This window comes from Chlorocebus sabaeus, chromosome 18 (assembly GCF_047675955.1).
Source record: "Chlorocebus sabaeus isolate Y175 chromosome 18, mChlSab1.0.hap1, whole genome shotgun sequence".
NCBI classification, from domain to species: domain Eukaryota; kingdom Metazoa; phylum Chordata; class Mammalia; order Primates; family Cercopithecidae; genus Chlorocebus; species Chlorocebus sabaeus.
The window spans coordinates 36186089-36201596 of record NC_132921.1 but is presented as its reverse complement, the minus strand read 5'-3'; the positions used below and the strand labels follow the sequence as shown (position 1 = coordinate 36201596).

The 15508-nt window shown below is 46.6% G+C and overlaps 1 protein-coding gene across 6 annotated transcripts in view; it reads right to left on the bottom strand.

Annotated features, from left to right (window-relative positions):
* Positions 1 to 11403, bottom strand: part of ST8SIA5 (ST8 alpha-N-acetyl-neuraminide alpha-2,8-sialyltransferase 5) — a 90172-nt gene extending 78769 nt beyond the window's left edge. For all 6 annotated transcript variants that reach the window (XM_073006340.1, XM_073006341.1, XM_073006342.1 and 3 more), the window contains exon 1: positions 10474 to 11403. In XM_073006340.1, coding sequence (XP_072862441.1) covers positions 10474 to 10604 — 131 coding nt within the window. In that variant the 5' untranslated portion in view covers positions 10605 to 11403. The remainder of the gene's footprint in view (positions 1 to 10473) is intronic.
* Positions 11404 to 15508: the final 4105 nt, after the last annotated feature.

Genomic DNA, 15508 nt, shown 5'->3' with positions numbered 1-15508 from the left:
TCGAAAATCAGCACAAGATAAGGATGCCCTCTCTCACCACTCCTGTTCAACATAGTGTTGGAAGTTCTGGCCAGGGCATTTAGGCAAGAGAAAGAAATAAAGGGTATTCAATTAGGAAAAGAGGAAGTCAAATTGTCCCGGTTTGCAGATGACATGATTGTATATTTAGAAAACACCATCGTCTTAGCCCAAAATCTCCTTAAGTTGATAAGCAACTTCAGCAGTCTCAGGATACAAAATCAATGGGCAAAAATCACAGGCATTCTTATACACCAATAACAGACAAACAGAGAGCCAAATCACGAGTGAACTCCCATTCACGATTGCTTCAAAGAGAATAAAATACCTAGGAATCCAACTTACAAGGGATGTGAAGGACCTCTTCAAGGAGAACTACAAACCACTGTTCAACAAAATAAAAGAGGACATAAACAAATGGAAGAACATTCTATGCTCATGGATAGGAAGAATCAATATCGTGAAAATGGCCATACTGTCCGAAGTAATTTATAGATTCAATGCCATCCCCATCAAGCTACCAAAGACTTTCTTCACAGAATTGGAAAAAACGACTTTAAAGTTCATATGGAACCAAAAAAGAGCCTGCATTGCCAAGACAATCCTAAGACAAAAGAACAAAGCTGGAGGCACTATGCCACCTGACTTCAAACTGTACTACAAGGCTACAGTAACCAAAACAGCATGGTACCAAAACAGATATATAAACCAACGGAACAGAACAGAGGCCTCAGAAATAACACCACACATCTACAACCATCTAATCTTTGACAAACCTGACAAAAACAAGAAATCGGGAAAGGATTCCCTATTTAATAAATCGTGCTGGGAAAACTGGCTAGGCATATGTAGGAAACTGAAACTGGATCCCTTTCTTACACCTTATACAAAAATTAATTCAAGATGGATTAAAGACTTAAATGTTAGGCCTAAAACCATACAACCCCTAGAAGAAAACCTAGGCAATACTATTCAGGACATAGGCATGGGCAAGAACTTCATGACTAAAACACCAAAAGCAATGGCAACAAAAGCCAAAATAGACAAATGGTATCTAATTAAACTAAAGAGCTTCTGCATGGCAAAATAAACTACCATCAGAGTGCACAAGCAACCTACAGAACAAGAGGAAATTTTTGCAATCTACCATCTGACAAAGGGCTAATATCCAGAATCTACAAAGAACTTAAAAAAATTTACAAGAATAAAACAAACAATCCCATCAAAAAGTGGGCAAAGGATATGAACAGACACTTCTCAAAAGAAGACATTTATGCAGCCAACAGGCACATGAAAAAATGCTCATCATCACTGGTCATCAGAGAAATCCAGATCAAGGGCCAGGCGCAGTGGCTCACACCTGTAATCCCAGCACTTTGGGAGTCCAAGGCAGGCGAATCATGAGGTCAGGAGATCAAGACCATCCTGGCTAACATGGTGAAACCCCATCTCTACTAAAAATACAAAAAATTAGCCAGGTGTGGCGGCAGGCGCCTGTAGTCCCAGCTACTTGGGAGGCTGAGGCAGGAGAATGGTGTGAACCTGGGAGGCGGAGCTTGTAGTGAGCTGAGAGTATGCCACTGCTCTCCAGCCTGGGTGACACAGCGAGATTCCATCTCAAACAAAAAAAAGAAATCTGGATCAAAACCACAATGAGATACCATCTCACACCAGTTAGAACAGCGATCATTAAAAAGTCAGGAAACAACAGATGCTGGAGAGGATGTGGAGAAATAGGAACACTTTTACACTGTTGGTGGGAGTGTAAATTAGTTCAACCATTGTGGAAGACAGTTTGGTGATTCCTCAAGGATCTAGAACTAGAAATATCATTTGACCCAGCGATCCCATTACTGGGTATATACCCAAAGGATTATAAATCATGCTACTATAAAGACACATGCACACGTATGTTTATTGTGGCACTATTCACAGTAGCAAAGACTTGGAACCAACCCAAATGTCCATCAATGATAGACTGGATTAAGAAATTGTGACACATACACACCATAGAATACTATGCAGCCATAAAAAAGGATGAATTCATGTCCTTTGCAGGGACATGGATAAAGCTGGAAACCATCATTCTAAGCAAACTATCACAAGGACAGAAAACCAAACACCACATGTTCTCACTCATAGGTGGGAATTGATCAGTGAGAACACCTGGATACAGGGCAGGGACCATCACACACCGGGACCTGTCAGGGGGTTGGTGGGGCTGGGGGAGGGATAGCATTAGGAGAAATACCTAAAGTAAATGATGAGTTGATGGGTGCAGCAAACCAACATGGCACATGTATACCTATGTAACAAACCTGCATGTTGTGCACATGTACCCTAGAACTTAAAAGTATAATTTATAAATAAATAAAAAAAATAAAAATAGGCAACAGGGCTGGGCACGGTGGCTGACTGGGCGTGGTGGCTCATTCCTGTAATCCCAGCACTCTGGGAGGCCGGGAAGGGCAGATCACCTGAGATTAGGAGTTCGAGACCAGCCTGGCCAACATGGTGAAACCCTGTCTCTACTAAAAATACAAAAATTAGCCAGGCATGGTGGTACATGCCTGTAATCCCAGCTACTCAGGAGGCTAAGGTGGAAGAATCACTTGAAATCGGGAGGCAGAGGTTGCAGTGAGCTGAGATCGCGCCATTGCACTCCAGCCTGGGCAAAACTCGCTCTAATAAAAAAAAAAAAAAAAAAGGCAAAGAATCTAAATAGATATTTCTCCAAAGAAGATATACAAATAGCTAATAAGCACATAAAAAGATGCTCCACATCATTAGTCATCAGAGAAATGCAAAATCAAAACCACAGTGAGACATCACCTCAAAACCACTGAGATGGCTATAATCCAAAAAAAGATAATAAAAGCGTTGCCAAGGATGTAGAGAAATTGGAACCCTCATACAATGCTGGAGAAAATGTAAAATGATACAGCCACCTCACAGGACCCTGGCAGTTCATCAAATGGCAAACACAGAGTTACTGTATATTTTACTCACAGGTATAAACCCAAGAGAAATGAAAATCTATGTCCACATAAAAACTTAACATAATGGTGAAAACAATTCAAATGTCTATGAGTTGAAGAACAGAGAAACAGAATTTAGTCTATCCATACAATGAAATATTATTCTGCAATAAGAATAAATGAAGTACTGATACATGATATGACATGGATGAACCTTGAAAACATTCTGCTTAGTGCAAGATGTCAATCACATAGGACAACATAGCATATGATTCCATTTATATTAAATGCTCAAAACAGGAAAATCTAGAGAGACAGAAAACAGGTTAGTGTGTTTGTTCATTCCTAGGACCAGGAGGGATGGGGGTCTGGGAAGTGATGGGTAAGGGGTACAGGATTTCTTTTGTAGAGTAATGAAAACGTCCTAAAATTGACTGTGGTGGTAGATGTGCAACTGAATATATTATATGAATATATGAATATATTAAAAGCCATTTAACTGTACACTTTAAGTGGGGAAATTTTATTTCAATAAAGCTGTCAAAAAAAGAAAGAAGAAAACGGTGAGGACTAAGACGAGGATGTTCACTATGACACTTTTATTGAATATTATGTCGAAGGTCCTAGCCACTACAGTAAAACAAGAACTATATATTAAGGTATAGTGGTAGTAATGAAAGAGAGAAAAATGTCTACATAGAAATCCCCAGATAATCTACAGACAAACTATTATTAGTATGTGCATAATCAAAGTTGCTGATTATAAAATTAATACACAAAAAATCAAATTTATTTCTATATACCAGCTATAAACGGTTAGAAAATATAACATTTTTAAAGATAATCTGTACAATAGTAAACATTTTATATAGTTTTTAAATAGTTAAAAACTATGTAGCTAGATATGAATTGTTATGGACTAAATAATTGTTTGTGTCCCCCCAAAATTCCTATGTTGAAATCAAATCCCAAGGCAATGGTATTTGGAGGTGGAGTTTTGGGGTGATGATTAGGTCAGAGAGTGGAGCAGTCACGAATGGGATTGGTGCCCACCTAAGACAAGGCCAGAGACTTAGCTCCCTCTCTTTCATCCCCACATGAGGAAACAAGAAGTCTGCAAGCTGCGGGAGGGCCCTCACCAGAACCCAACCATGCTAGCACCTTGATCTTGAACTTTCAGCCTCTTGAACAGTGAGAAACAAACATTTGCTGCTTAAGCTACCCAATCTATGGTAATTTGCTATAGAAGCCCAAACAAAGTAAGACATAAATCTAACAGAAAACATTCAAACTCTTTATGGAGAATTATAAAACTCCACTGAAAGACACGGGAAGACATTCAAGGCCCATGGTTATCTGGTTTTCCTGAGATTAAGTTTAAAAGATGGACTGAGACCAGATTATTAAAATCTACCATGTCCTTTCTTTCTACTTTTAAATAAACATTGCCCTTTACTGTCCCTTTGTTAAAAACACCCGAAGTCATAATACTCTAGGGCTGTGAGCTTATATGAAGATTTCAGCATTAACAAAGGGGATTGGGGTCAGGGGGTACTTAAAAGAAGAAAGGACAATTTCCATGCCCCTCATTGTGGAAAATCTTTCTTTTAACGCTTTCTGTTCTCAGCATTGACACCTAGAAAGGGTAATCTGCACTCCCTGTCTCTACATTCTCTTTCCCCACTCACTCCCTGCCCACTGAAACAGGATCCTGTCCCCACTCTTCTCTCCCAAACTGTCTTTGCCTCTACTGCCAACCCAGCGGACACCTCAATCCTATCCCACCCGAGCCCTCTTCCTGGCATGCCACAGCTGGCCACTCTCACTCTGACGCCCTCATCCCATGGTATCCTTAACACCTCCCTCTCCTCATTCCCTTCCACCTCTCTCCAGCCTTGGTTTCCAGAGCCAGCTGTCCTCTCTCGACCCCTTATAGGTGGAGACATCCTTCAAAGCTCTCCTTTGCACCCAGACCCATTGTCATTTTCCACTCTGCTCTGTCTTTGGTGACTCATTCAATCCCAGTGCTCACACCAGTGTTTTTCTAATTAAGGGTTTCAACCCAATGGATTATAAAATACACAATAACAAAATTTACCATTTTAACCATTTTTAAGTCTACAGTTGAATGTAATTAAGTACATTCATCTTGCTGTGCTACCATCACCACCATCCATCTCCAATACTTTCTAATCTTTCCAAACTGAAACTCCATACCCATTAAAAGATGACTCCCCATTCCACACCCAGACCCCAGGAACCACCATTCTACTTTCTGTCTTTATGAATTTGACTACTCTAGGTCTCTCATATAATTGGAATCATAGAGTATTTGTCCTTTTGTGCCTGGTTTATTTCACTTAACACAAGGTCTTCAAGGTTCATTCATGTTGTAGCACATTTCAGAACTTCCTTTCTTTTTAAGGCCAATATTCCATTGTATTTTTTAACGAAATAGAATGGATTTATTTTATTTTATTTTATTTTATTTATTTATTTTTTTGAGACGGAGTCTCGCTCTGTTGCCCAGGCTGGAGTGCAATGGTGCCATCTCGGCTCAATGCAACCTCCACCTCCCAGTTTCAAGTGATTCTTGTGCCTCACCTCCTGAGTAGCTGGGATTACAGGTGCGTGCCACCACACCCAGCTAATTTTTGTATTTTTAGTAGAGAAAGGGTTTCACCATGTTGGTCAGGCTGGCCTCAAACTCCTGACCTCGTGATCCACCCGCCTAGTCCTCTCAAAGTGCTGGGATTACAGGCATGAGCCACCGCACATGGCGAATGGATTTTTTAAATGAAGTAAAATAGAAAACATTAGGGTGCATTTCTCATAATAAGGCCAAGTATTGTTTCGCAAAATGTTTCAGTTGAATGTGTACATAGCTGTGTTCAAGGTCCCCGGCTATAACATATACCATACTGTGCTTTCCAATCATAAAAGTTTGAAAAACACTGATGTCAGTGGTTGGTGACTCCAAATCTACATTACTAGTCTCTTCCCTGCGCAGTTCTGGGTAGCTCCACGCACGAGGATCCAGACCCACAGCTGTCACCCTCCCCGCTCCCTCCCTGAGACACGCCCTCCTCAGAGGGTCCCTACTTTCTTCTTAGGAATTGGGCCCTTGCCTGCCTCACTCTGCCCCCAGCAATATAGCTCTAACCCCTGAGTCATGCAGATTCACTCAACTCTTGCCAGCCCTTGTCAATCCTTGCTCAAACTCGATTTCATTCCCCTTCCTTTCACCTCTGCCTGTGCCTGTGGATCACTCCCCTTTCTTGAAGACCCCTTCAAATGCCTCCATGTACCTTGAAACACAGTGATTTGCTCTGGCTCCCTCTTCCTTGTTTTTAGAGTCCCTCGTCCATTCCTCTAGGCATGGCTCATGTATCAGTTGCGTGCCTTTCTGTCTTCCCAATGCCATGGGCTCCTTGGAGACCCAGGACTGTGCCTGACTTGCACACCATTGTATCCTCAGCACTTAAAGAGTAAATCTGCATGAAGTATTTGTTCAATCAATCAAAAACAGACATGGAGAACCCAAGAGCATCAAGGGGAATGTTCACAACTTTGTTTCTTGTCTTTTTCTCCTCATTCACATAGTGCATGTTTTCTCCATTAGAGACACTGAGCCCACTAAGCCCCCTGCACTGCCCCGCCTTCTCCCTTCCTGACCAAGGTAGGTGCTGCAAATGGACCCCCAGAGTTCTGACTACTCTCAGTAGGGTCCTCCCAAAAGCTTCCGTTGCAGAGCACAGGGAGCACCCAGGGTCCAAAGAAGTAAGCACACATTGACTCACAGCCCCGCTGTCATTTGCTGTGGGCTGTTACTGAATTCTCCCTGGAAGAGCCTGCCATTGCTGTATCCCTGAACTCTTTGTGAGGTGGCATTGCACCAGCTCAGCACAGAAGCAAACAATGGCAGCCTTCAGGAATCCCCTGCCTCTGAAGTGGACCTGCTCCCTGCAACAAGTTCTTCTCCCTTTCACTGGGCTATGACAGTACCTCCACCTCCCAGCCTTTCCACCTCTTTAACTCTTCCTGTAGAAGGCCCAGCTAATGTCCTTCCTTGGGACTTTTATCCTGCCATTACCCTACTCGAGGGCCAAACACTGCTCCCAATGGCCCAATGAACCAAATGCAAATTGTTCTTCTCAATCTTCAAAACACTTTGCTGAGGCTAGTGACCCACTGTTACATCTGCCCCCTTCGTCCCTTCCTTCCCTCACATCAGTTGTATCCATTTGTTCATTGTGTCTCTTCCAGTTACAATCCCTGTGTACACACACATAGTCCTACCTTCAATTATTTATTCATTATCCAATATTTATTGAGAACTTCTTACGTGCTGGACACATTTGGTGTTCACAGTGCAGCTGGGAACAAAACAGAGCAAATTGGCTGGGCGCAGTGGCTCACGCCTATAATCACAGCACTTTGGGAGACCAAGGCAGGTGGATCACGAGGTCAGGAAATCCAGACCATCGTGGCTAACAAGATGAAACCCTGTCTCTACTAAAAAAATACAAATAAATTAGCCGGGCGTGGTGGCGGGTGCCTGTAGTCCCAGCTACTGGCAAGACTGAGGCAGGAGAATGGCGTGAACCAGGGAGGCGGAGCTTGCAGTAAGCCGAAATCACTGCACTCCAGCCTGGGCGACACAGAGAAACTCCGTCTCAAAAACAAAAACAAAAAAAAAGAGCAAATCCCCACCTCATGGAGCTTTCAGTCTGGAGCAGAGTTTCTCAACCTCAGCTACTACTGAGGTTTGGGGCTGGAAAATTCTTTGTTGTGGGGGGCAAACTATGCCTTATAGGATCTCTACAACATCTTTGGTCTCATCCCAGTGCATGCAGCAGCACTCTCCTCTCCCCAGTGTGAACACCACAGAAGTCTCCAAACATTGCTGTGGAGAATAGGGGATTGAGAACCACTGGTCTAGAGCAGCAGGAGGAGCTTGTTGCAGCTTGCAGATTGCCTGGGGAGCTTGCTACAAAGGCAGGTTAGTAGATCCCTCCCCCAGACAGTCAGATTCAGGGGCTCAGGAGTCTGCATTTCAGTGGTCCTCCAGTTGGTTCTGATTCAGGCCCTCCCAGATCCTCTGCTTGAAGAACACTGGTTAAGTGTTTGTAGACAGGAGACAGGCTGCTGATAATCACATCAGGCCAGTTTATTACAATCATTATATATGGAGGAAACAAGATAGGTGAGCAGGTGCTAGGGGTGACACTGATGTGGCAGCCACACCCAATTCAAGATCAGGACTAATCAATGATTAAGGCAAGTGCTGCAGTGTAGGTAGGGCCAGGTGTGGGAGAGACGGGAGGAAATTGTAACACACTTGCATCTCTGCATCTTTGCTCCTGCCCACTTTTTGGATGTGCATGCCCCCTGCCCCCACCCTCAAATCTTACCCTTCCTTCAAGGCCCACTCAAGTTCAACTTCCTCTGGGCACAGTCTTGCCTAACTTCTCCAGCCTATCAGTGCCTCTCTTCTCAGACAGTTTAACATTCACTTTCTATTTCATTTGTGGCTATTTTGTTGCCCCAAATAGACTTCGAGTCCTCTGAGCACCAAGACCACATCATCTCCTTCTTTACAGACCCTTATCTACAGGCACGCTTCCAGGATCAGGCCTATACAGGTTTTGCTTGGTTGATTGGGTTGAGTCTCTAGAATGAGGCCTGCAAGATAGCATCTATGCAATTTAGGGAGTCAGGGTCTCTGTGAGGGAGGAAGGGAAGCACCTTGTGTGCCTGCTGAACTCCTGGCAGCTAGCCCACCCACCCAAGACCAGGGAGGACTTGCCAGAGCAAGCAGGTAGTAATTTGGTTGGCATTGCCATAGGCGGTTATACTTTCCCCCCGTTGACAGGGCAGAAGGAATCCCAGCAGCCCCAGCAACTTTGGGGAGGTGCTGGCAGGGGGCAGGAATCCAGAGCTGCCCTGCTGAAGAGCAAGGGCCAAGATGGCAGCAGGCAATCGGCCTGCAGGGCTGCAGCAAGCCGTGGGGGACCCAGTTGTCCTTGCATAGGATCATCTCAGGGGCAGCAGTAACTGAAAGAAGAGGCAGGCCCAATCAGATCCAAGAAGCCAGGAGGCTCCGAAGATGGCCTTTAAAGCCACCAGTGCCAGACAGCACTCAGGAGCTGCCACCAACCAGGGAATGCTCCCTGGGAAGGTTCGGAGCAGCGACTGGCTGTAAACAAATATTCAGAACAAGGTGCCTCATTACTCCCCAGCTCTGGGGGGAGTTACAAGGAGGGGAAACAGCCTAAGTGCTCAGCTTTTCCACTGTAGAGCCACACCCAGCAGCGATCCTCACCCTCCCATCCTCGTGGGCATCCCAGATTGGGAGCACCCATACCTGATGTAGAACCCAAAGGATGAGAAGAGGGCTGTTTTGTCATGGGGAAGTTTAGAGAAGAAGGTGGGATGCTTACTTAGCTAGAGAGACATTTATTTTCCTATCAACCTGGGGGATGAGCGGTGTGAGTAGGGAGGCACTAGCAGCAAAGAAAAAAACACCCCAGCCGCTGGGAGAGAGGGCTCTTTCCAAGAGAGGCTCTGATATGGGTGTATCCTAGAGCAGGAACCTCCCCTAATCCCCCAAACCAGGCAGAGAAACCCCAAGTGTTTCCCTTAAGCCAGAAGAGCCGGCAGAAAGAAGTGGCTGGCATTTCAGTGTATCTTCTGCAAACAGAGAGACTGAGGCTGTGCCCGAATTGAATTTCTGAGTAACACCTCCTGCTGCTCTTTCTCTTGGAGTTTAACTGTGGATTGGGGTGGAGTAGGGGGAGAGCCCAACGAGGGGTTAACTTCTACTGCAGCTCTGACCTTTTGCGCTGAGGATGAGAAAAAAAAAAAAAAAGCCATCTGTTTCAGAAGGAATCACGTTGTTGAGTTTCACAGATCCAGTGGCTATGGGATTATAAGACTTCATTATCACTATCCCTGTCGCATCGCCACAGCCCACTACCACCCCCACCTAACCCGAAGCTCCTGGAGGGGAAAATGCTTTTTTTTCCCCAAGGGTCCTTACGAAAGTTCAGGACTCGCGAGGTAATAAATAAATAAATAAATAAATAATCTATACAATTTTGAGCCCTCCGACCCCGGAGTCCAAACAAATGGCCACAGAACTGTGGGTTTGGAGGACACCGCTCTGATCCATGCGGTCTCTCCGGTATTCAATGGATTTATCGTCAGCCTGGTTGCCTGGAATTCTATCCTGTCCTTCATTTTTCATAGTGGAACAAAGTTGTCTGGGCCCTCCAGCTAGCGCTGGGCAGGGAGCTGGGAGCAAGGATGCTCTTGGAAGCGCGGTGACCCAAGCTTAAGCGGCCATGCTCGGGGCTAGGAGCGGACCCCACGGTCACTCACCCCGGGGCGCTGTGACGGAAGCTGCCGCTGCCACTGGCACCCGGGGGCTCGCCGCCTGGCTCCGTGCATCCCGCCCTCTCGTGGACTTTCTTACCTCTTAATGTAGTTCCTGCCATACAGGATCTGTTGCAGCAAGGTCACCAAGGCGAAGGCGCAGATGAAGATGAAGAGCAAAGTTCGGTTCCCCAACAAATCCCGGTTGGCCGAGGGGTCCGCGTAGCGCATCCTGGCGACCGGGCGCCGCGGGCGCGGGGTACGGGGCGGCCAGGCAATGACTCGCGGGGTTCCGGGGCCCCGGAGGGCGCGCGGCCGACGTGGCGCCTCACGGTGAGGTCAGGCAAGCGGGGGACTTCGCGGGGCAAAGTTTCTGGCTGGCGCGGCCGGACCTGGGGGCATCCAACCTTCGCAGGCGTTGGGGCGGCAAGCAGAACAGGGCCAGTGGCAGGGAGCTCTGCCGCGGCCCGGGGCCTTCCCCACCCCCGGGTACCTTTACCTCCAGGCGCCCATGCCCGGCAGCCACCGATTTCCCCGCGGAGGGGCGACGCCAGGTGCCACGAGCCGGAGGAGGCCCCTCCCGCCGAGGTGGCGGCCAATGGGGAGCGGGGCCCGGGCTCCGTCCCCTGTGCGCCCTAGCGCACCGCGCACCGCCCCCTCCAGTCCGGCTCCGGATCGCGGTTGCCCAGCGCGCGGTGCCTTGCCGGGGGCAGGCCACGTCTGATCCCCGGGCCCGCAGCGAGGGATCGCGAAGGTTGGCCTTCGGTTCTGCCGATAGGGACGCGGGAGGGAGGGTACAAAACACCCGTGCAGTCTGGCTAATGATAGGCGGGCCGTGGGGAGGGGGAGGGGCGGAGCGGAAAACGCCGGGTTTGAATCTTGGAATTAAAAAGAGGCCAGGGGCTGGGCGCGGTGGCTCACTCCTGTAATCCCAGCACTTTGGGAGGCCGAGGCGGGCGGATCACAAGCTCAGGAGTTCGAGACCAGCCTGGCCAAATGGCGAAACCCCGTCTCTACTAAAAACACAAAAAACAAAATTAGCCGGGCGTGGTGGCACGCGCCTGTAGTCCCAGCTACTACGGAGGCTGAGGCAGAAGAATCGCTTTAACCGGGAGGCGGAGGTTGCCGTGAGCCGGGATCGCGCCACTGCACTCCAGCCTGGGCGACAGAGCGAGACTCCGTCTCAAAAAAAAAAAAAAAAAAAAAAGAGGGCAGGAAGAGGAAACAGCCGCTGCGGAGCTGGACTTGATGGAAGGGAGCATTTGCGTGCGGCGCGCAGGGCACTGAGTCACCGCCGTGGCCGCGTCCTCGCGCTCTTCTAGCGACTTCTCCGGAGAAAGCGGAGCAAGGTCAGCCGGGCAGCCCTTCAAGGACGGCGCTCGCCGCTCCTGCATGCTGATGGCCTGCGGGGCTGCCTGCCCGCGCCCCGGCGCCCAACTCCTGCAGAAGAAATTCAGGGGCTGCCCGACCCCGCCACGGGCCTCTTCCCCCTCCCCAGCCGTAACTCGGCGGCCGTTCGTCAAAGACCCTGTTGTCACCGAGACACTGGGACCTTGTCTCATCCTCGAAACCACTCGTAAATCTTAGGTCAGGCAGCGGCAGCCTTCGGGGACCACAGTCCCCCCAAAGCTTTAGGAAGTCAGTTACTACATCCGGAAAGATTCGTGCTTCAGAATGCAAGTCAGGGAGAATAATCACGGAAACGCAATGCGAACGTCGTGCCTCTTCAGAAATTCTTAGCCTGAAATACCGTCCCCACCCCCAACCCGGCCAGGCGACAGTCCTGGCATCCTGACACCGCAGAGGCTCCAAGCGCTGGGAGTCGCGTGCCCGCAGCGCTCGCCACTGAGGCCGGTTGGAAGATTCTAGGGTGCCCCTTCCCAGGCTCCAGCAGGCACTCCGGGAGGTTCTAGAGTCAGATCAGGGATTCAGCCGGGAACCTGACCGAAACTCAAACCTCAGCACAAGAACTTCGATGGGGGAAGTGCCCAGACTCCAATACCCTCTAGACCTTGGCATTTAGTAGTTTCTTCTTTGAACTGGTAAGATCAAGGAATGCACAGTAAAATCTCATGATAAGGCTACCACCAAGAATTCGGGATTTGTGTTAGTTCATAAGGCAGAAGTGGCCCCTGTGCTATCCATGAAGAGTTTCCGTATTTCTCTGCCAGGTCACAGGTAGGCTTTTTAACCAATTAAAGAAAAACTCCAACATTTAGAGGGCCCCATTATTATAATAATTACTGTATTTGTTTGCTTTCTGGCACATAAAAACGTGCTTCACTTGCATGTATTAATGAATTTTCACCTCCTAGCCCCTGGCTAACCAATTTTACAGCTGAAGGGGCTAAAGCAATAGTTGCCCAAAGTAACTCACCTAGCAACAAGTCTTGGGATTCTGAGATGAGGCTCTTTCTCCCACACACACAGGCAGGCTGGCTTCTTGGGAGTGGGACTTGTTCATTTGTCCCCACCACAACCATTGATTTTGACTGAATGCTCCACTCTTGCTGTCTTCCAATTTTTGAACAAGGGCGTTTGCATTTCACTTTGCACTGGGCCAAATTATGAGGTAGGTCCTACACACAGGCTCCAAGTTGACAGTACTAATTTTTCACTAATTTTTCTCTACTTGGTGCTCAAGTGTAGAGTTTGAGGGGTACTATCATCTCCACTCCAGGCAAGGCACTGTCGTTTCCTTTGTATTCCTACTTATTCTCCACCCCATCAGGTGCTCGCTCTGATGCCTGTCTTTGAGTGCATGCTTTCTTGGAAAAACGAAACAAATCTATTATCAAGTAATGAATCCAAATTATCCTAAGAACCTTTTAATTGCAATATAATGCATTTACAGAAAAGTACACAAATCATAAACGTTCAGCTCGCTGGGTTTTCACAAGCTGAACACACCCCTGTAACCAGCACACAGATCAATTATCAGCCTCCAGGAATCCCCTCATGTTCCTTTTCAGTTACTATGTACTCAAGAGTAACCACTGTTCTGACTCCTAACCCCAAATATCAGTGCTTCCTATTCTTGTGTTTTATATAAATACAACTATACATTATATATTATTTTGTGTCTGCCTTCTTTTGCTTAACGTTACTATGAGATTTATCCATGTTGTTGCATGTGGTGGGCAGAATTACAAGATGACCCCCAAGATTCCTCACCCCTTCTTGTACACACATTCCCCTAGGTATTGATCTAGACACTGCTGTGAAGGGAATTTGCAGATGTAATTGGCCTAAATCAGTTGGCTGTAATATCAGGAAATTGTCCTCAGTGGGCATGGCCATATGGAGCCCCTACAAGGGACTGGGCTCTTCCTTGTGAAAGAGATTTGAATCACGAGAGTGGCTGATATGAAGGAAATTCTTTGCTGTCTCCTTCAAAGACAGAAGGGGTCCACAAGGCAAAGGATGCAGACAGCCTCTAGGAGCTGCGACTGGCTCCTAGTTGACAGCCAGCAAGGAAATGGGGACCTCAGTCCTCCAATTACGAAGCAGACACTGCCTTCTGCTAACAACCTGAATACACTTCAAGGAGGATTCTAAGCTCCAGCCACCTATACCTTGATTTCAGCTGTTGGGACCCTCAGCAGAGAACCCAGCTATGCTGTGCCCAGATTTAAGACCTATACAACTGTGAGCTTGTAAGTGTGTGTTGCTTTAAGCCGTTAAGTTTGTGGTAAAATGTTTCAGTTCAATATAAAACTAATACTTTTGTGTGCAGTTATAGTTTGTTCAATCTTATTGCTATATAGTATGCCATCAAATGACTGTGGCACAACTTATCCATTCTACAGCTGATGGACATCTGGGTAGTTGCTGCCATCAGCCTTCAGGTGCATGGTTTTTTGGGTGAAAACATGCATGCATATCTGCTGGTATCTACTTCTAGAAGTAAAATTGCAAGGTCAGAGAGTGTACATATGTTCAGCTTTAGCAATTACTGCCAAAGTTTTTCCAGAGGATAAATTATTTTTTAATAGGTATTTTATGCAGATTTGCCATGACCTAACAAGGAATTTGTCCCCACATTAAAACTAACTGGCTAACCTAATAGCAAAAAGCCCACCCAGCCAAGAGCCAAGATAGTTGAAGGACAACAACAGCTCCAAAGGCATCCACTCTCCCTTGAGGAGGCAGTCAACAGTTAGGCCTCCTGCATGAATTCGCAGTGAATGAGATTGATGCTGGCATTCGGAATGGCTAGAACTTTGCAGCTAGACTCTATGTCAAATAGATTTTGGTCACTTGATCCTCTGCACATGATCAGCAATAGTCCAGTGGTTTCTGCTGACACTGCTCTCCTAATCCTAATGGCATTTTAATTCTGACTATCTTCATATCAGAGGTATCTTTAACACACACACAAACACCTCACAAGCATCTGTAGTGGAGCTGGAGGCCTAAGATCTCAAAACATGGAGATCTGAAGTCCCTTTTGTTCCTATCAGTATGGAGCTAGGTTCCATTTTAAGCCAAATTTATATTCTGATTGTAGAATTGCAGCAAACACTCAGAAGGCCTTGCAAACAAAAGAGTAAACACATGGATAAATGATCACTATGCCAGATTCAGTGAACACCATTTTTATATTCTAATTGCCAGGAATGGGGACAGCTGCATCATTGTTTAAAACACACACTCATGCACAATTAAGCCAGAACAAATGTCAACACTGGCACCATCTGCTAAATTACTGATAACTGATGGGCATTACTCATGCTGGGAGCATTGTCTCAAATATAAAATGGAAAGACTTTTTCAAAAAGTTAGAGGTTTCTACCAGTTTTAAAAAGCCAGTTTTTATATCATACAGCACAACTGCAACCTGTCAGATTATGTAAGTGACATTTCACCCATGTGTTCGAGGAGTATGTGATAAGTACATGCTGTTTTTGTGCCTCTTTACATTTATGTTAACAAGCCAGGCCTTCAAGAGGCTGATTCCTGGCTCTGGGACACTTTGTCTCTGATGAGGGTATCTTGCTGCCAGGTGTGCAGAAATGCCCCAGTTATAACCTTGTAATCAGAGAGCCAGGGTTTTGCCATTACATGGTCAACGGCAGACACAAGACTCTACTTCATCAGTCTTGTTTATAATAAATTATATAACAGAACAATGA